General features: G+C 56.9%; 2 protein-coding genes across 2 annotated transcripts in view; one reads left to right on the forward strand and one right to left on the reverse strand.

The window, feature by feature from the left end:
- pcxa (pyruvate carboxylase a) overlaps positions 1–22,116 on the reverse strand; it is a gene marked incomplete in the record, with an annotated part of 74,792 nt that overhangs the window by 14,883 nt on the left and 37,793 nt on the right.
- lrfn4a (leucine rich repeat and fibronectin type III domain containing 4a) lies at positions 1,676–21,091 on the forward strand. The gene is made up of 3 exons (XM_015338831.2): positions 1,676–3,219; positions 16,002–17,467; positions 19,414–21,091. Exons 2-3 carry the CDS (start codon positions 16,023–16,025, stop codon positions 20,300–20,302), a joined length of 2,334 nt encoding a protein of 777 aa, XP_015194317.2. The 5' UTR covers positions 1,676–3,219; positions 16,002–16,022; the 3' UTR covers positions 20,303–21,091.

The following is a 22,116-nucleotide window of genomic DNA, read 5'->3' on the forward strand; positions in this document are numbered from 1 at the left end:
TGGAGCAAATAGGGGTACAGCACATCCCCGCATCCGGATGAGAAATGGCAGACTCGATTCCTGAGCCTCCCATTAGGAGCCCGAGCTGTTACCCCCCTGGCTCCACAGGGCACCATAACAACTAGATTTCTCTGCGTCACCCAGAAAAATTTAAACAAAGGTTGAACAAATACTAGTGCATCTCAATCTCAATCTCCCGACAAGCCAGCCAGCCAGCCCACCTGCCTTGTTCGTGGTCATTTAACAATACGGCTCCTTAACACCGACTCCACTGCCACCCACAGCGTAAAGACTCCTCAGTGGTTTGGACTGGAATCTTTTCAGGCCTGATGGCAGATCCTAACCTCCCCCCTCCCCCACTTCCAGGCTTAATTATTAAAGATCTGAATTCCGCCCGTTTAAGACTCCCTAATTGAGGACGAGCTGCTGGGTCCCTGTCGCCCTCCTTCTCCCACATGGTCTAATTGTGTTTTGATCCCACTCATTAGCCTGTTTGCATTACTTGGGCTGTTTGGGGAATTGCTAGCTCCTCTAGTCATTATTTCAGGGATTTAAATACTGCTTTTGATGTGTCGCTTTTGTGTGCGCAGATTAAAAACGAAAAATTAAGAGCGTGGAGGTTCTCAAACAGCACTAAACCTCCATAAATTGGACTGTGTGGGACCCTGTGCAATGCCAACCGGCTATCTGGGCCAAGCGAGCACGTGATAGAGACCTGAAGAAGGGAAAACAGAGAGCGAAAAAGAGGGGCAGGTATTCAGTGTTCATAAAACCCAGAAAAACTAGACCAGCTTCGACGAAGGAACTGCGACACCCAAACTGCCCAGAAGATGGCGCTAATGTATATACTGATGGATATTCTGATTAACAGAGGCCAGCAAACGTTGATACGCATAAGCTTAACTGTTCAAATAAAGGACATTTCCCAACCAGACAAGCCTCTAAAATCATTTGAGATTTCGCTCCTCGGTGTGGAATAAATCAAAATTCATCCTTGCTAGAAAAAAAAAAACACCAAGATCGCTCATTTAACGTCTGACCAATTATGGATCCAGTCGGGCAATTACCCTGCCCTCAGCTTCCTCCTTCCAATTCTTCCCCAATCTTCCAGCTGTCACATCCACAGCTCGTCCCCTCGCCAGGATGAACTCCCTCGCACCCATCTCCGTGCCATCTACCGACCTGTCACCCCAACGACTGGCACCCCACCATCCGCGCCCCGCAGCCTGCCCCCCGTCCTCCTGGACCTGCTCTCAGCGCCTGGACTCCCGGTGTGCCCAGACGAGCCCCGAGCCGGCCAGGCTGCAGGTAACGGATCGAGTTCCCATTCCTGCCCTCCGCCCTTGCCCCTCTCCCCTGATCCCAAGCGGATCAGACGGCAGACAGACGCTGGATTGACCCCACGCGCTCCTGAACCCCAATCACACCCAACGGATGACCTCCGACCTGTCGTCGCTCCCCCATCTCACTCCCTCGCTCGAGACGAGCAGGAAAAACCTTCACCTCTCGCCTCCTCCAGACTCCCGCCCCCCTCCCTCTCCCTGCCTGCCTGCCTCGCTCACTCGTTCGAGAGAAGATCGTTCCTTCAGGCTCTCTCTCTCTCTCCCTCCCTCCTCCCTCCTCCCCCCTCCCTCTCTCTGGCTCGCGCTCTCTCTCTCACACCGACACACGGTGCTGTGCAGGCACCACGAGCGCATCTCCTCCAGCAGCCCAGCCGACCTGGAGGGAGGAAAAACCGGATCACATCCCGCTTTTTTTTCCCCTCCATTGGAAAAAAAAAAAGCAACAAAAGGAAAACCGGGAGTTCTGTAGCCGCTGGGACGGCAGCCGCGAAGGACTGAACCCCACGCCCCCCCCCCACCACCGCCGCCGCCGCCGCCTCACCCCACAACCACCCCCTCCACCCGACCGCCGCCGCTGAGCCGGGCACTGCAATCCCAGGGAAGCCGGCTGCCTCTGGGAGCCCCGCGACTCTCCCTCGCTCCGGACCGGCTCCGCTGCCTTCCTCCGCCTCTCCTGCCTTGTTCTGTTTTTTTGCCGGGGATACGGAGGGGAGGGGAGGGGGGAATTAAAAGAAAAGAGAGCACAGGAGGAGAAGGGGAGGCAGAGCGCGAGAGGAAAGGAAGAGAGAGAGAGAGAGATGGCGAGGCAGCGCACAGCGGAGCGCTCCTTTCTCCCGGCTGCTTTCCGGCTCTGAACCGCCCGGCTCGGGGACAGGGCGGCGGTACCCGACGACACCAGCCTGCGATCCCTCGCCCGCCTGGGGATGACGGGGTGCCCGCCTTTCGGGGGAGAGGGGTGAGGTTCCTCTCTCTCCCCCCACCCCACCCCAGGAAGGAGGGGAGGGCCGACTGACGGTCCGGACCGGGAGCGAGGAGGCGGGGAGCTCGTCGGCGAGTTGCCCGCGCCACCCGGGACGCACCAGGCGCCGGCGAGCACCGGCCGGGGGGCACACAGGTCGACTGAGGGGTCCTCTCGGGGGGCCACGGACCGCAGGCCGGATCTTTAGGAGAAGCTGCACGGGCAAAGTCCCGGGAATACAGGATACAGCCAGCGCCGGAATCGGACTGCCTCCCCCCGACCCCCTCTCCCCCCCCGTGTGGATATCTCCGAGTTCCCGGCCCCTTCCGCCGGGAAGATCGGTCCCGTCTCCCCGCAGGGATCGCGGCTGGATTTCTCCTTGTGGGGGCTGTTTCCTTGTGATTTTTCCTGGAGGATTACTTTGGAGCCCCGGAGGGCGGAGGGGGAGCGGAATCGGCACCAGTCCCCCCTCTCTCTCCGGGAAGGAAGGAATGGGGAAAAGCCACGCGGAGCGGATTCCGGCAGCAAGGATTTGAACGGCGACAAGGTTTTAAAAGAACCGGATCTTTCCTGCCTCCCGGAGAGGAGCTTGGCCAAAACCGATCCCCCCCCCGGTCGGAATCTTTCCCGCGTCCCCGGAGCTTCCCTGGAATACAAACGCTTCCCCGTGCCTCGCCGCGATCGTCGCCCCCCGCCCACGCCGGCCGGGGGGGTGGGGGGAGAGAGCGAACGGATTTCGGAACTACGCTCCGGATCGAGGTTTCGCGCCCTGCGTTCCTGGCCTCGTCCGGCACACCCCCCCCCCCCCAGTCCCGTTCGGAGCCCGTTCACGGAGGGGAGGGGAGAAGGGGGCGGCCGACCGGGCTGACCGGCTGACCAGGATGACCAGGTGATCGTCGGCCACAGGGGCACAGAAAGGTACAGTGACCACGTCTCCCCTGGGTGTCCAGTCCACCCGCTGACAACGCCGCTCATGTAGGGGGGGGCAGGCTGGGGTGAGCCGAGGAGCAGACACAGCTGCCCTGTGCTCGTCCTGCTCAGGGTGCCTCCTGGAGAGACCAGGGTGAGACCCTGCGCACACACCTGGCTTGCCCACTGACCACACCACTGTGGGTGTGAACACATCGATGTGCATGGGGTGCATCAAGCTCGTCTCTTACATATAGCGCCTCTGCAGGTCCAGAGGATCGCTGCCTTATGAACCACACTGTGAGCTCGGCTGGCGCGCCTGCACAGAGCCCCTGGGGCCCCTCTCCTCACCCCCTCTTTTCTCGGAGTGCGTGGGCATTTATTTTCAACCCCTGGGGCTCTTCTTTAGAGAGCGGGGCTTGCTTAGGACCGTGATCGCCCGGTACCAAGAGGCTGTTGGCACTCCGTGTGTGTGTGTGTGTGTGTGTGCTCCCCGTCTAACAGCTGCAGCTTCACAAGGCAGAGAAAAAATCAGACAGGCGCGGAGTCCAGATCTGTTTCGAGCTATTGTGTGTACACACACACAGCCACGCGTGTATGGGCGCACACACTGAGCCTCCCAAGCACATGCACACACAAAAGGCACTTGCTCTCCACCTATGGACCACGTGTGACTGACTCTCGCATGAGACCCGAGCTTGAACACGCACACACACCAGGCACAGCTGCTGTTAAAGCCACCATGATCAGGTAATTACTAATCATGATCCCCAATTTCCAAAAACCAGTCAAGACACTGAAGGATGCTGGGATACTGAACACAGTGCTAGCGGTAACTGCAAAGACTCGTGAGTACAATCAAGGCAAAAAACCCAGTGCAGTGTGGTAAAGCCCAGCGAGATCAGGGTAAAAGCACAGTCCAGCGCAGTAAAGCCCAGCGAGATCAGGGTAAAAGCACAGTCCAGTACTGGGGCAAGAGCACCTTGGGACAGGATGACGTAGCAAAGAACACGGTACTGACTAGACAAGACCAGGAGATTATCGGGAAACAACCCTGCGCCCATTTTCCAGGGTCCGAGGACAGAGCTGAGGCTGCATGGTCCCCAGTTGCCCCAGAGCCGACCCCCAGCTCTCCAGAACCGCAGCCCAGGCAGCAGCAGCACTGTCAGCAGCCCTGGGCTCGTTCCTGACTGCGCCGCCACGCTGCCCCAGCCAGGCTCAACCTTGAAACGCACTCCGGCCGTCACGGGTCCCTGCGGCTCACTTCCCAGAACCGGCAAAGGCCTTCGTCTTACAAACCAAAACAAAACGAGCTCTTTCGAGCCCTCACCAGGCCCCTCACCAGGAGGTGCATGCGAAACCCAGAACGGGAGGCGCTGCTTTGCCCCAAGGGGTGGCGGGGGCGTGGAACAAGCTACCCCCCTCCCACCCCAGTCACGCGGTCTCCCGTTCAGTGAACTGAGCTGCTGGAAAACACTCGACACGTTGCCGGGCCCCGCGGTCAATCCAGCGCTCGTGAAGGTCAAGGGCTTGAGGCTGCCCACGCCCGCGCCCAGCGTCACGCACCCGAGCCGGGGGAGAGACTGGTGAGGAATAAGGGCCTTGACAGCACCAGACTGGGGCAGTGGCAGGGGGGGTGGGGGTGGGTACAACTAAGGCAGCGCTGGCAAAGCCTGGTGGGAGATTTGAAGTAAATCTAGCAGCAGGAGCAGGACTGCAGGGCCCAGCTGCTTCTGTTTGAGGTGGGAGAGAGAGGAGTGGGGTACAGACACAGAGAGAGAGAGACCACAGTGGGGGGGGGGGAGAGAGAGAGAGAGAGAGAGAGAGAGAGAGAGAGAGAGAGAGAGAGAGAGAAGCAGGCTTGAGAGAGGCTGAGAGAGGCAGCACAGAAGATGAGCTCCTAATTTCTTTGAGATTTTATTGTTTTCTGGAACTGAACAAATAGTCTAGGAATAAGGCAACATCTAACAAAACTAAAGAAAACTACAGAAGTAAAGAAATAATTTGCCATTGGAAAAAAAAAATCAACAAAGCGAACATCTAAAAAACTGAAGATAAACTATAAGACACAGCTACACCTGAGGATAAAGGACCTGAGGAAAAACTCCAAAAAGAAAAATCCCCAAGAGATGAAGAGGAACAAACAGAAAAGGAATCATTAAAACAAGGATATAAGAATAAGAAGACAAGAAAGAAAGAAAGAGAAAAAGTACACCAAAGGAAACAAGAAGGAAAGGGAAAATACAAGCAGCATCAAGAGAAGCCAAGAACTCAGCCATCAACACGAAAAACACCTGGTAAGCCCTGTTCTTTCTTCTCCTTTCTTGAAGAAGCCTCTAAAAAATTGAACTGTTTTGTAGATAAAAGTTTAAAAAGTCTTTAGGAAAAGGTACCTTAAAGTTTAAATTAAACAAAATACCACTTGGGCCCACTACACTCAAAAGGCCAAAGTTGAAGAACCTGTTCCCAAGCAACAGGGGGCTGATTGTATTCAAAACGCCCGAGCCAGGCCGTCTGTTTGCTCTTCTCACCTGGGCCCATTGTATTTAAAAGAGCAAGATGAGTACAGAGCAGAACACAGCCCCACTGGACCAGCCCTGCCCCCTCAGCACAGTACTCCAGTACCCTGAGGACGTGAAAACCGTTAAGACCAGGAAACAGTACAAAGACTCCTGGATGAAAGAAAACCCAGAGACCCTCATTGCTGACTACTGCCAGGCAGGAGAAAAGCACATAAAAACCAACCTGCTCTTTTTTACTGAGCATCCGAATGCCTGGCACACAGCTGTGTGTAAGAATTATACAAACACCACCAGAAGGGGCATCAGCAAAGGCAGGCAAATCTCCATAGGGGGCGACAGCGAGGTAGAAGACACTGTCCTGACTGTCAACACCTACCACAATGGTACAGTGATGATACAGGGCAGTGAGGCCGCTCTGGAGCTTTTCGAGGAAAAGTTCACAGACCTTAAAACACAGGCCGACCTGGAGAAACCTCCCCCAGAAACAGGAGAGAGACCCAGCAGCCTGATGCCCGCCACACCGGAGAGTTCAGCTCCACCTGACTCAGAGCCCACAAACACAGCCTCAGCCACAGAACAGCCCAGCAAAAGTGTAGCCCTCGGCAACACGGAAACACACCACCCGGACACACACAGCCCACACCAACCCCCCTGTGACCACAGCACAGTGCGCCTCCTGAGAGAGAAACTCTCTGCTCTGGAGCTGGACTTCACTGAGTTCAAGGAGCTGATGCTGGGGAGACTCACAGAGGGGCAGACAGCACAACAGCTAAGAGACGAGGTGAACAAACACAGGAACGAATGTAAAACCTCCAACAAACAGCTCAGGGCACAGATGGAGGAGCTGCTGCGGGACAACAGTAAGCTGCAGTCGGAAGTAGCAGAGCTGAGAGAGGAGCTGCAGCTCGCGGAGAGGACAAGCAAGACACTCAAAGACCAGCTGAGGAAACTCACTACTTCCCACTGCAGCCCTGACTGCAACAGAACAGCCCTGAGACCCAGAACACACAACTCACAACACCCACCACCAACCCGCAAAGACACACCCACCTCCACACAACCTGACACCCCTACAACCCCCACCACCAACTCCCACTTACCCAGTACCCCCACCGTAGCAAACACCACACCCACTGCACCCCCCGGCACCCCAAATCCCCTCACAACTCTACTGCCCAAAAGCACACCCACCTTGCCGAACACTCAGGGTGACCCACACACACACCCGGCCCCACCCAACTCCCCCACCTCACATACTGCACCCCCCCAAGCAGCCCCCCGCCCGGCAGCACAGCGCCCCTCCAGCAGACTGGACACCAGAGGCAGACGCATGGAAATAGCCCTTCTCATCGACTCCAACGGGAGGTACATCGATGAGCACAGGCTCTTCCCGGGATTACAAACAGCAAAGCTCTGGTGTCCGACGACAGAGAAGGCCCTGCAGCTGCTGTCCAGGTCGGTACTGGGAGCCCCTCAGCACATCATCATCCACACCGGCACCAACGACTTGAGGACCCAGAGGGAGCAGGTGGCCCAGTCCATCAGGAGAGTGGCAGAGAGGGCCATACAGGAGTTCCCTCGCGCCCGAATTGTCATCTCCACCCTGCTGCCGAGACAGGACGAGCAGCACCACACCATCCAGAGAATCAATGCCGAGATCTCACGGTGCTGCGCCCTGCTCCCAAACGTCTATCTGGCCCATCACTCCACCCTTGGACCACAGCATCTACACGACCATAAACACCTCAAAAAACAGACCATTGGACTCTTCACAAAAACTCTGAAAGACACCACACTGGGCAGACACCCAAACAGCATCCCAGAGAGAAACAGGAGGACTACCAGAGGAACGCCCCAGCACCCACACCCCCAACCCAGACCAGCTCAACCCACAAAGAACAGAACCAGCACCACCCTACAGCCCTCCAACCCAGACCAACGACCGAACAGGACCAGAACCAGCGCCCCACCCCATGCCCCTCACCCAGACCAGCAGCTGAACCGGACCAGAACCACAACCCCTCCCCACCCAGCACAACAACAGAGCCGGACCGAGCCCCTCCTGCACAGCTACGCCGCAGCCCTGGCCAGACCAGCAGTCCCGAGTGGTTTGGAGCTGGGAGAAATCCGGCAGCTCCTGAACCTCATCTGCACCCGGCTTATGAGTTGAACTTCCATCACCCACAGCGACAGACAAAAACCCAGCACAATACTTGTTTCTGTTGATGATGTAAATGTCCGACACAAATTTGATACAGTTCCAGAAAACAATAACAAATTGCAAAGATAATTCAAACGATAACAATGAGATCTCTAAAGATAAGTATGTGGAACATTCAGGGTCTGGGCTCGTCAGCATTTGGGCTGAAGAGCACTGATCCTGAATTTATCAAGGATGTAAAGGAGACAGACATCATGATCCTACAGGAGACATGGTGTCGGGGAGACTTGGCTACCCACTGTCCCCCAGGCTACAAGGAGATCATGGTGCCCTCTGTCAAAAAACCCCAAATCACCCGGGGCAGAGACTCTGGGGGGATCATTGTGTGGTACAGAGCGGAGCTCAGTCACTCCATACAATTAGTAAAGAAAGAAGAGTCACGAGTTTGGCTTAAAATCAAAAGAAATACCATCTGTACAGAAAACGAGGTTTTCCTGTGTGCTGTCTACATCCCGCCCTCAGAATCCCCCTACTACAGTGAGGGAATTCTCCACAGTCTCCACACGGAGATCGGTCACTTCCAGGGCCAGGGAAACGTGCTGCTCTGTGGTGACCTCAACGCACGAACAGGCACACTGGCAGACTTCACCAGCACACAGGGAAATACTCACATATTTGGACAATCCCCTCTGTACCACACACCGGTCACCTCACACAGGTGCAGCCATGACACCACGGTCAACAGCACCGGGCGCGAGCTGCTGCAGCTCTGTCAAGGGCTGGGCCTGTACATCGTCAACGGCAGGACTAGAGGGGACTCTCTAGGCAGGTTCACCTACAGCTCAGCTCTGGGCAGCAGTGTGGTGGACTACGCCATCACCGACCTGGACCCCTCCTGTATCAGTGCCTTCACTGTCAGGCCACAAACTCCCCTCTCCGACCACAGCCAGATCACACTCTACATGAAGAGAACACACCAGCACAGAGACACACTGACACAGCCCAGCCAGCTGTATGACCTCAACCAGGCATACAGATGGGACACAGACAGCCTAGACAGATACCAAACTGCACTGGGCCATGACGAAATCCAGACACTGATGGACACATTCCTAAACACTCCGTATCAAACCAACAAATTAGGCATAAACTTGGCCACACAAAAACTAAATCACCTATTCCACAAACTAGCATCAAAATCTAAGCTAAAAACAACTACATCAAAAAACTACCAAAAAACAAAAGCAAAAGAAAAGTGGTTTGATACGGAGTGCAAAAACATCAGAAATGCACTACGAAAAGTCTCAAATGAAAAACACAGACAACCACACAACACAGATCTGCGACTCAGGTACTGTGACATGGTAAAACTTTACAAACACACGCTGAAAAAGAAAAGAAACACATACATAGACAAACAACTTGCAGAAATTGAGGAGTCACTAAATCAGAATTGTTTCTGGGAAAAGTGGAACAACTTAAACAAATCAAAATCAGAAGAATTGGCCATCCAAAATGGAACAATCTGGCAAACATACTTTGAAAATCTCTATGAAAAGCTCCCAAATACAAATCAATCAGACCAAAACACCATTTATGAAAAACTCAAAATTTTGGAATTGGCTATCAAAGACAACCAAAACCCCTTAGACTCCCCAATCACTGAGCAGGAGCTACTGGACAAACTCCAGGCCCTCAGACCACGCAAAGCCTGTGGCCATGATGGAGTCATAAATGAGATGCTGAGACACAGCAGCCCAAAGTTGCAACAAGCCCTGCTCAAACTCCTCAATCTCATCATGACAGCTGGATGTTTCCCCGAGGCCTGGAACCAAGGACTGATCACGCCCATCTATAAGAGTGGAGATAAACTCGATCCCAACAACTACCGGGGCATCTGTGTGAACAGTAACCTGGGGAAGGTATTCTGCAGTATCCTAAATACACGAATACTGGCCTTCCTTACCGAACACAATGTCCTGAGTAAAAGTCAGATTGGCTTCTTGCCAGATCACCGCACATCTGATCACATTTACACCCTACACACACTGATAGACAAACACGTCCTCCAAAAACACAAAGGAAAAATTTTTGCCTGCTTTGTCGATTTCAAAAAAGCATTTGACTCGATTTGGCATGAGAGATTGTTTTATAAACTACTCCAAAGTGGCATAGGGGGCAAAGTGTACGACATAATTAAATCAATGTATTCAGAGAGCAAATGTGCAGTGAAAATTGGAAACAAAAGGACTAAATTCTTCACCCAAGGCCGCGGGGTGAGACAGGGCTGCAGCCTGAGCCCAACACTGTTCAATATCTATATCAATGAATTAGCAGGAATGTTGGAGCAGTCTGCAGCTCCTGGTCTTACACTACACGACACAGAAATCAAGTTCCTGCTCTACGCAGATGACCTGGTCCTGCTGTCGCCCACAGAACAGGGGCTGCAGCAGAACCTGGCACTGCTGGAGCAGTACTGTCAGACCTGGGCACTGACAGTCAATATGGACAAGACCAGAGTTATGGTTTTCCAGAAGAAAGCCAGACCTCAGGGAAACAGGTACAAATTCACACTGAACAACAACACATTGGAGCACACATCCAGCTACACATATCTCGGTCTCACCATCAGCTCTTCCGGGAGTTTTGACCTGGCAGTGAAGGCACTGAGGGAGAAGGCACTCAGGGCTTTCTACGCAATAAGAAGGAGGCTCTTCAACATCAACCCACCAACAAGAATCTGGCTCCAAATATTTGAAAGTGTAATCCAACCCATTGCCCTATACGGCAGTGAAGTTTGGGGTCCCCTCACAGACCAGGATTACACCCAATGGGACAAACACCCCACAGAAACTCTGCACATGGAGATCTGTAGAATCATCCTCCGTGTGCAGAGAAAAACTCCTAACAACGGGTGCAGGGCCGAATTAGGCCAGTACCCACTATTGATAAACATACAGAAAAGAATATTAAAGTATTGGCTACACCTAAAAAACAGTGACCAAAATTCCTACCACCACAAAGCCCTGCTGAGCCAAGAGCTGAGCCCAAAACAGAGCCCCCTGAGCCAGCTGGTCCTGAGGCTCACCGACCTGAGCCACACCAACACTAACCAGCCTCAGGACAGCACTGCTAGAGCACCACAACCCAGACTCAACCACATCACAGCACAGATCAAACAGCAATATCTCACACACTGGGACACACACACACAAACACAACATAAACTAGAATGCTACAGAACCTTAAACAGACAATACACACTAGCTGAATATCTGACCAAAATAAAAAATAACAAACAGAAACAGACCCTGACGAAGTACAGGCTCAGTGACCACAACCTGGCCATAGAAACTGGGCGACACAGGCAGACCTGGCTGCCCAGAGAGGACAGGCTGTGCTCCCACTGCCAGCAGGGAGAAATAGAGACAGAGGTGCACTTCCTACTGCACTGTGACAGATACTCTGGGATTAGAGAAACATTCTTCCCGAAATTCAGAAATCTAATCCCAGAGTTCCCACACCTGCCAAAACCACAACAGGTCCCAATCCTACTGGGAGAGGGAGGAGGGAACTCAGTTGATCTGGCAGCCCAGTATGTGATCTCCTGTCACAGCCTGAGGAACAGTGAGTCTGTCTCCCAATAATGCTCCAGCCGAATACAGTATATGTCGATATTATATAATATGTCTTTGTTGTAAATGTCTGTAACATGTCTGTAGATTTTATTTTACTTCTATTTTTTGTTTTGTTCTATGTTAATTTTATTATTTTTATTTGCTTTGGCAACACTGATTGTACCTATCGGTCATGCTAATAAAGCACCTTGAATTGAATTGAATTGAATTGAATTGAGAGAGAGAGAGAGAGAGAGAGAGGAGTGGGGTATGGAGAAAGGGGAGTGAGGAGAGAGAGCACTGAGGTACAGACAGAGAGGTGAGACCAGAGTGGGGTAAAGAGAGAGGAGTGGGGGGTGATAAACCCGTCTGAGGGCTCGAGCAGCCCGGGTTACCCCAGTCTTATCCTGCTCCGGCCCCTCAGGAACCCAGCGGTCAGTTAACTCGCTGGCCCGCCTGGACCCGGCTCTCGCGCTCCTGAGCCGCTGACCTGCTGCACACCAGATACGTCTACCACAAGATCACACCCCTCCTGGAACGGGTTTACAAACCCCACCCCACCCCCAGAGAGACCGCCAAACACCCCGCTCTGTCGCCGTCCTGACGTCAAGCTCATCACCCGCAAAACGGCTCCAGACCCCCAGATGAAACCGCACAAGCCAGAATCCTGAGGTGCCCTTTGCCCTGCGTGCCCAGTGACACACCGCTGGGTCCACCTGCCCCGTACCCCCTCTCCGAGGAACCTCTGATTGAGCCCCCTCCTCCCCCAGCCCCAGGGGTGACTATTTTTAGAAGCGAACTGCAGTACAGCAGAGCACAGTAATAGTGCAACCACCCGCAGTACAGCAGAGCACAGTAATAGTGCAGCACAAGGACTGTACAGAACACACCACAGAGTAATAGTGCGACGCGAAGACTGTGCAGAACACACCACAGTAATAGTGCGACACAAGGACTACAGAATGCAGTAGTAGTGCAACACAAGGACTGTGGAGAACACACCGCAGTAATAGTGCAACACAAGGACTGTACAGAACACACCGCAGTAATAGTGCAGCACAAGGACTGTACAGAACGCTGTGAGGTGAAGGAAGACAGGGACCATGTAGAACAGATGCTGACAATCCCAGCATCCTGAGGTGTGGTCACTGTCCAGTTAGAATCTCACAGGCTAGCTCAAAATGTTCAGTCACACAGCATTCTTTCAGTCCAGTACTAGCAGCAAACTATATAAACTGGAAGACTCTCACCCTAAGCAACTTAAAAGACAAGGATACCGATAAAGGTTGAAACTGAACCAGCTGGACCAGCTGTCCTCCCGGTCTAACAGGACTGGACCTGAACCACCAGACCAGCTGGGCTCCCGGTCTAACAGGACCGGACCTGAACCACTAGACCAGCTGTCCTCCCGGTCTAACAGGACCGGACCTGAACCACCAGACCAGCTGTCCTCCCGGTCTAACAAGACCGGACCTTCATGGACAAACCGGCCGGCACAGCCCCTGACTGGGTCAGTGTGCGAACTGAATGATGAGAGACCAGGGCTGTTTCTCACAGCACAGCTCACTGGGGACTGTCTGGGGCAGGGCCCAGTTAATCTACTGTCTGATGGCCCAGCCAGGACGAGGAGCGTCCGGCTCCCTGCACTGGGAGAAATAAGGAGACAAGCCTGGCTGGTTGGTTTAGCAGGAGAAGTGGAGGTGAACGCAGGGCTGCCCGGGAAAACGCAGATCAATCCTACGGCCTGACCACGAATGTGCGCGTCTGCAAAAACAGTTCAGTTCCGCGGTCCGACTGCACGAGTCCCTGCTCACAGCCTAAACAAGCAACCCCTGCACATTTTCACCCCCTCAGGCAATATTTCCCAGAAGCAGCGATGCAGATCTAAACGGACAACGGTTCATGACGGAGACAAAGAGCAGGAAAGAAAGCACCCCAAATGGGTTTTTAAGGGTCAAGTCCAAGGGTACAGGTGCCTTTTTTTCCCCATAATGCGCAAAAAACATTGGGGAAAAAAAAACAAAGATCAACAGTATGATGGAAACTCGCTACCCTCCCCCCCCCCCGGCTGAGGGTGTTCGGAGCTTGTCTGGGATGTCTCTGGCAGGGCACTGCAGCACTGACCCCTGGTCTCAGAAACAGAGCTGCTCAGGGCGGAATAGGGGCGCTTCACCATCCCTAGACGGGCCGAGCGGGTCTGCAGCCGAGCTCGCCGCACAGAGGGGGAGTCCAGGAGCAGAGCAGGGCCCAGCCTGCGTCTCCGGGAGCTCCAGCCTGCAAGGACTATCGCAGGCAAAACGGGCATTGATTTCAATTTAACTCAAGCGGCGCTTCAACCAGTCAAGAGCCCTCAGGCGCAGGCGGCAAAAGGTGCATTTCGCAGCTCCGTACACGCCTGCAGAACACTTGCCGTTTTGTCGATTCCGACGCCTGTAATGTATCGGCCCCATCTTGAATAAAATTAACTGGGACGACCAGCGCCTGTAACCCAAGAGCGATCGATAGCCCTGGAGGAGGCATCGATGACAAATAAGTACAGATCATCGAACGCCATTAACCACGTCTCATAAATAAGGGATTTGCCGTTGAAGGCACATGTCTCACCCCCCCCCCCCGCCGGCAGAGACAGAGGCTCGGGCCGGATGGGGAAATGGAACGATTCTGGGGACCCCCCCCCCACCTGCTGGATGAGCTCTTTAAATCACTGAGCTCGTGAAGGAGGCTGCCTTTTCACTACCGATTTTAAAGCAACTTAAATAGTGACCTGTGAGCACAAAACTATTCTCGATATAAGTAGAGAGCTCAGGACTGGGAGCTGGGATCTTAACAGCCTGTCTTGGGACATGCTGGTGTACCCAGGGAAGGAAGGATGGTGGAGGAGGGGTTTGACAGGAGAGAGGGAAGAGGGCAGGAGGAGAGAGGCAACTCGAGTCCTCTCCTCCTCGGCCCCCCGATATCGATCGCCCTGCGTGATCGATAGGCCCGGAGACAGCTGTCTTCGGGCTGGCCGCAGGGCTGGGGTCGAGTTTCTCCGGAACGGACACCGCGGATCTGCTGCATTCCCGGTCTCCCGAAGCAGCCGGGCTGGGAAAAGGGGGTCTGCGCGCCGGCCGGGACCACAGAACGTTCCTGGTGACCTTCCTGACCCGATTCCCAGGGTGAAGCGGTGGGGTGGGGACAGCCCAGCGCCCCGGGAAACGCGGAATGCCGGGAGGTCGAGTGTTAAAAACCGGGAAAACGCACGCGAGGGCTTTTAAGACCAGTCGTGGTCGGGGCAACGGGATATCCCATCAGGCTCAATCAGTAAAACTGTTCTTTCGGGGCGCTTGTCTGTAGCCCTTTTTTTTGTACTCTGGGGGGGACAGCTGAGGCTTCCCCGTGCCCCAAGTTTCGGCACCCCCAAGGGATTTCGGCCCCCCGGACTTGCACCAGACGAAGAAAAAAAAATGAAAAAGCGTGCACAAGACAACGAGAAACTAGCGCAGGCAGCCCCGCGGGCGCGCCGAGACGAGAGCGCTGCGCACCGTCACTCAGGGCTGATGAGGCGCCTGTCTCGCTGGGCTCAGGGATCCCGCATTTGCATGTTAACGACGCGCTAGAGGAAGCGGCGGCGCCGGCGGCCGACTTGGTGTTGTGGGAAAGGAGGCTCAGCACCGCAGACCGGAGAGGTGCTCAAGAAAGAGGAGGGGAGAAAACAGGATGTCGAGGGCCCTAGGGTCCCTGCTCCCCACGGCTCAGTGCCGCCTGGCTCTGTCCAGTGGTAGGTGACCCCCAGGGTCCTGTGTGTGTGGGGGGGGGGGACCCCAATCTCCCTGCTCCCCAGGGCTCAGTGTCCCCTGTCTCTGTCCAGACTGTGGTGGGCAGGAGGAAGCTGGCACGAGGTTCAGTGCCGGCGTCTCTCTTCCGAACCCCGGAGTGAAAGAAAACGCTTGCAGTCTCACATTAACGCCTGTAAACGGGTTCGCGTCAGCTGTCAAATTTGCTGAAGGCGCTGAAGGAAGAAATGAATGAATGAATTAATGAAACAACGGTACTGTTTTTTTAAAGGGAAAACCACCGACTTCCAGCCTGCTTATAACAGAGCAGGATATTAGCTTCCGTCGCAACGTCCGTGAACACAGATCCCACCTCGCCCTGGACGGACCCCAGAGCAGGGGGGTCTGGACTATGGTCACCCAGGGTTTGGCGTCTGTCCGAGTCGCTCTCTGGGGCTCTCCTGCTTCTGCTCTCCCAGTCTGACCCATCCCAGGTGGCGCCGGTCGCCGGACTCTTGCACGCAATCCAACGCCGGGCGCCGGAGATTCCCTGCTCGATCCCTCGTTCTCCCCCCCCCCCCACACACGGCTCCGCCGGCCGACTCCTCAGGCATCTGTCCGGCTTCGTCCCCGCGATCTGCGATCCAGGCTGAGCGTTTCTCGACTGTAGCGCCCTGCCGCCCCCAGCCTGCCCGTATTAACCCCTCCCTCTCTCTCTCCCCCCGTCTTCCCCCAGGTCTGGCGATTCTCGATCATCATGCGGCGCCTCCCGCTGGCGCCCGCCGGCGCGGCCCCCCTGCTCCTGCTCCTGCTGCTGGCGCCAGCGCCGGGCCCCTCGGCGGCGTGCCCGTTCCACTGCGTGTGCCAGAACCTGTCGGAGTCGCTCAGCACCCTGTGCGCCAACAAGGGGCTCCTGTTCGTGCCCCCCAACATCGACCGGCGCACCGTGGAGCTGCGGCTGGCCGACAACTTCATCCGCGAGGTGGGGCAGGAGGACTTCCTGAACATGAGCGGCCTGGTGGACCTGACGCTGTCCCGCAACACCATCCACCTGATCCGGCCGCTGGCCTTCGCCGACCTGGAGAGCCTGCGCTCGCTGCACCTGGACGCCAACCGGCTCACGGAGGTCCGCGCCCAGGACCTGCGGGGCCTGCTCAACCTGCAGCACCTCATCCTCAACGGCAACCAGCTGACCGACATCTCGGCCCGCGCCTTCGACGACTTCCTGCTCACGCTGGAGGACCTGGACCTGTCCTACAACAACCTGCGCAAGGTGCCCTGGGAGGCCATCCAGAGCATGGCCAGCCTGCACACCCTCAACCTGGACCACAACCTCATCGACCACGTCATGGAGGGCTCCTTCGCCGAGCTCTACAAGCTGGCCCGCCTGGACATGACCTCCAACCGCCTGCAGACGCTGCCCCCGGACCCCCTCTTCGCCCGCTCGCAGACGGGGGTGGTCAGCCCCACGCCCTACAACGCCGTCGTCAGCCTCAACTTCGGCGGCAACCCCCTGCACTGCAACTGCGAGCTGCTCTGGCTCCGCCGGCTGGCGCGCGAGGACGACATGGAGACCTGCGCCACGCCGCCGCACCTGGCCGGCCGCTACTTCTGGTCCATCCCCGAGGAGGAGTTCACCTGCGAGCCGCCCCTCATCACGCGGCGCACGCACAAGCTCTGGGTGCTGGAGGGCCAGCGGGCCACGCTGCGGTGCCGGGCCATCGGCGACCCCGAGCCCATGATGCACTGGGTCTCCCCGGACGACCGCATCATCTCCAACTCCTCCCGCCTGGCCTCCTACCGCAACGGCACCCTGGACATCCTGGTGACGTCGGTGCGCGACGACGGGGCCTACACCTGCATCGCCATCAACGCGGCCGGCGAGTCCACCGCCCTGGTGGACCTGAAGATCATCCCCCTGCCGCACCGGGCCAATGGCACCGCCCCCGTCCTCCACCGGGACCCCGGCTCCTCCGACATCACCACCTCAGCCAAGACCGGGGGGGTCCAGGGCGGCGGCGGCGGTGGGAACGGCACGGGGCCCGAGGGCGGCGCCCGGCTGCCGGAGCGGCTGGTGGGGGTGATGGACGTGACCTCGACCTCGGCCGAGGTGCGCTGGTACGTCGGGAAGTCCTCCTCCTACCTGGTGTGGATGTACCAGATCCAGTACAACTGCACCGTGGACGAGACGCTGGTGTACAGGTGAGGAGACGGAGCCTGCCTCCACCCCCCGCCGTGACCGGCCCCCACCTCCGGCCGTGACCGCCTGCCCTGCATCACCTGCCCTGACCACAATCACCTGCCCTGCATCACTTGCCCTGACACACAATCACCTGCCCGCAATCGCCTGCCCTGACCACAATCACCTGCCCTGCATCACCTGCCCACAATCACCTGCCCTGCATCACCTGCCCAACCAGCCACGACATCCAGCTACCTATCCCCATCAGTCCCTCTCAGCGACCGAAACCTCTGTGCTGAAACCGAAGTAAACCCCGGCGCCGAGCCGGACGTTCCTCAGCTGCTAATGCGGGCACTGAACGAGCAAACCCCGAAAGCCACACGCGCACAGCCCACAGACCCCCCCCCTTTCTGATCGGGAACGGGTACAAACAGGAATGTCCGAGAGGGATCCGTACACATCGCATGAGATCGGGCGACATGTCCTGGGACGATACACACCAAGGAGAAATTTCGTAGCGGTTTACGGGGCGATGATATATTTCAGACACGTTTTGTGGCTGTGCCCATTATTACGGGGTGACGCACAATCTGGCGCAGTATTCAGGGGCAGCGGACAACGGCAGGGGGGGGACTTTCAGGATGCGGCTATTTCCAGGCGCTGAAATGCTTTTATCGCCGGCACCGATCCGCCCGTGCAGAAGAGCTTCTGCCGAGAGCGGCCATCTCCAGAGGCCATCCTCCCTGCCTCTCTGTCTGGGCGATTGTGCGCGAGGAGGAATTGACAGATAAAGACCGCAGATTCCCAGGGCGGGGAGGGGAGGGGGTGCTTGCCGACGGGCCGCGATTCCGTGAGTCAGCAGAGGAGAGAGGAGGGAGGACGACGAGATGAGATGCTCAGCTCCTCACCCCCTGACTAATCCCCACCATCTCACACACACTATACATGACAGGCTGCACTCTGGTGGGGGGGGGGGGAGGGGAGCGAGGGAGGTAATCAAGTCAGCCTTAACGAGATTAAGCTCGGCTTCCAATAACGAACTGTCGGGAGCTGTAAGGCTGACGGTTATCCAGATAAGGAACCGCAGGAGAGAGAGAGAGAGAGACAGAGAGAGAGACAGAGAGCTGGCAGAGACGGCGACAAAGCCCGAATTATACTGGCGTTAGTAAAACATTTCCAGACCGTTCTCAAACGGTCACTGTTTGATCGCCACAAGTCCTTCGGCCCCGCCTTGACAGCTTTGAGGAATGAGAAGTCTGGGAAGACAGGGCGGAGGGAAGGAAAGGGAGAAAACATGCTCCCCCCTGCTCCTGTCCACGGCCCGCAGGGATCCAGGGGTCCAGTTCGCCCGCACGCCCGGACTTCCCTGCCGGCGCCATTCCCACAATCCTCCGGGGGGGGGGGGGGGGGGACAGGGAGCCGAGGGCGGCACAGGGGCAGAAAGAGAATCTGCCCCATTCTTTGTGGGGGGGGGCAAGACGGAGGGGCAAACGTCGACCTGTGCCAGGGTGCGCCTGCGCGAACAGCATACCGTCCGCAGAGAAGGCAAGGCTGCTGCAGTCGGAGCCAGAGGGGTGACCTTGGCACACGCGCGCACGCACGCACACACAGCTCCCGAGCGCAGAAGCTGAGCCTGGGGGGGGGGAGGAGACGGCTGGACTGGAAAATCAATAGGGAAGCCGAGAAACCCCAAAAAAAAACGGGAAGCTGAAAACAACGAGGCGTCTCTGACCAGCACGCCACGCTCCCTCCCCGTTGTCCGAGAAAAAAAAAACATAAATCATAAACCTGTCACAGAACGGAAAGAAAACTCACTCGTTTCCCTCAACCGGAGGGAAGAGACAGCGGGGGGGAGGGGGGAGGGGGGGGGTCTGGACTGGGGGGGTGTACGATTGCCAGTTTCTTGCTCACGTCCTGCGTAGTTTCCCCGTTGTTCAGCCCCGTTTCTCTCCCCTCCTTCTCCCAGAATCCTGCCTTCCACGAGCAATAACTTCCTGCTGAAGAACCTGGTGGCGGGGGTGGACTACGACCTCTGCGTGCTGGCCGTCTTCGACGACCTCGCGACCTCCCTGGCCGCCACCAAGGTGCTGGGCTGCGCCCAGTTCAGCACCAAGGACGACTACGTGCACTGCCACTCCCTGCACGCCCACTTCCTGGGCGGCACGCTCACGGTCATCGTGGGCGGGGTGATCGTGGTGACGCTGCTGGTGTTCACCGTGGTGATGATGGTCAAGTACCGCATCTGCGCCAGCGCCCACGCCCCGCTGCCCAAAGTCACCGACGTCTACTCGCAGACCAACGGGGGCAACGCGCCGCTGCCCAACGGGCTCCTCCTGCGGCGCGGCAGCCTGGCGCCGCTGCCCAAGCCGCCGCCCCCCCAGCAGCTGGTGGCCGCGGCGGACAGGCGGGGCCCCCCCCGCACCCCCGAGCAGGAGAGGGCGGCCCTCTACTACGGCACCAGGCCCCAGCGGCGGCGCGGGAAACCCAAGTACCGGGGCGAGGGCGGCAGGGTGGGGGCCAAGCTGGCCCTGCCGGCGCTGCCGCCCCCCGCCGGCGAGGCAAGGGATTATGGGAAGGAGCCCCGGCAGGCGGCCCCGGCGAGGGCGGCCGGGGCGGGCAGGGGGCACCCCGGGTGCTGGAACCCCCCGGCCAAGGCCAAGCGCAGCTGCTCGTTCGACATGGGCGAGATCGCCGCCACCACGTGCTACAGCTACGCCAAGCGGCTGAGCGTGATCTGGACGCGCCGCAGCCAGTCGGTGCACGGCGTGCTCATGCACTGCGCCGAGGCCGCGGACCTCGCCGGGAACGCCCTCGCGCTGGCCAGCGCGGACGAGCTGGAGGAGAGCGTGGTATAGCGGACGGGGCGCACGGGGCGGGTGGGGATTCTGGGAATGGCGACGGGGAAGAAATTTTTCGGACTTTTTAAAAGCCGAAGAACCCCAAGGGGGGTGCACGCAGGAACAAGACGTGAAGTAGTGGAAAACGGGGACATGACACCCCTAAAATAAACGCCACGGAGAGCAGGAGGGGCGCCGGTACGGACAGCGGCGCGGATCAGGAACGCCGAGATCTTATTCTCACAGCGGCGCCTGGGTTACAGGAAACGCCCCATCGCCACCGACGTTTTTGCGTGCCGGGCCGTGGGAGATACATGGAATAAAAAAACAAAACGGATTGTAAGGGTCTCGCGTGGACAATCGAAACACTCCCCCCCCCCGTTCCAAGCCCCGCCCTGCTCCTCCCCGCCGGCTGAGGCTCTCCCCCTGTTCCGGCGGCCATGGCGGCTGGCGTATCCCACGAGCCCCCTGGAGCCCCTGGAGGTGTACGTTTGTGTAAATATAAACATGAACATACTGTGTTCCTTCCACTGGATACGTTTTCTACTCTTTCATTAAGGACAGTCTCATTAAAAAAAAAGTGCGATTGTTTGTTTTCTTTACTTGAGTATACAAAGAATCATTTCCATTATTACTATGATTATTATGGCGAGCGCCTAACGCACGGCAACCACGGTAATAATTATATTAATAACGACCCTTCTCTGGTTTTGTTCATCATTATTTGCCAAAGTCGTTCATGTCACCCGGGACCTGAGATTCTGAATATGTTGATGAGAACAATAAAATACAAAAAAAAAAGACAAAACCGTGAACTGATTGTGTGGGGGACAGCTGAAGCTTTTCGCGTAGCTCGGTGTATTAGCGCCCCGGACCCTTGTCCGGGTGTTTGTGCCGCCTCCCTTTTGTGCTTGGTGTTGCCAGGGAGGCGCGAGGGGGGGGGGGTCAGACCGTTCGGAGATGGCTGGCCTGTCTCGTACACGCCGAGATGGCACAGGGACAGCGGCCACACACTGGCACGGATAAATTGCCGCCCGAGAAAAACAATGGCTTGGCCACAACAATAAGTCTGTAGATAAGCAGAGCTCTGAAGATAAAACCCACAGGACCGTATCTGAGGGGCATCCTTCTTCTGTAACGACACACACACACACACGATCCGTGCGTGTCAGGAGTTACTGGGGCACAAACAAGACGTCCTTCCAGGGCCTTAAATAACATCTCAAGCTGCTGTGGTTCAATTTATTTCTTGTTTTGTTTTCATAGGCGGCTGTCAACACACACACACCTAACACTGACAGGGAGAGAGGAAGAGGTGCAGGGAGAAAGGGAGAGAGAGATATGGAGGGAGAGACAGCGAAGACGGAGGAAAAGAAGGAGAGTGACAGAGGAAAAGAAGGAGAGAGAGGAAGAGATGCAGGGAAGGAGGGCTGCCAGAGACAGAGAGAAAGAAAGAAGGGAGGGAGGATGCACAGAGGGTCAGTGCTCAGGCCAGCCTCAGCGCCGCAGCGGGGCGATCCCATCCCACAGCGTGAATCTGGAAGGCGCCATCCCAACACACACACACACACACACACACAGCAGGTGCCGGGGGAGCCGAGACGCTCTCTTCCCAGCCTACAGGAGCAGGTACGGAGCAGCCGGCTCGCAGCCAGGAGCGAGGTCTGCCCTACTTTCCCCAACGAGGGGCTGCCGGCTGATCGCGCCGCACGGGGCTGCCGCCACCTGAGCTGGCTCCCGCCACGGTGACGGACCCCTCCGCAGGGCGGCCCAGGGGGCAGGCGGAGAAAGGCCTGGACAGGCCCTGCCCAAGCTGCCCACTTACGCCCGCC

The sequence above is a fragment of the Lepisosteus oculatus genome, chromosome 18, assembly GCF_040954835.1.
Source record: "Lepisosteus oculatus isolate fLepOcu1 chromosome 18, fLepOcu1.hap2, whole genome shotgun sequence".
Classification (NCBI taxonomy): Eukaryota; Metazoa; Chordata; class Actinopteri; order Semionotiformes; family Lepisosteidae; genus Lepisosteus; species Lepisosteus oculatus.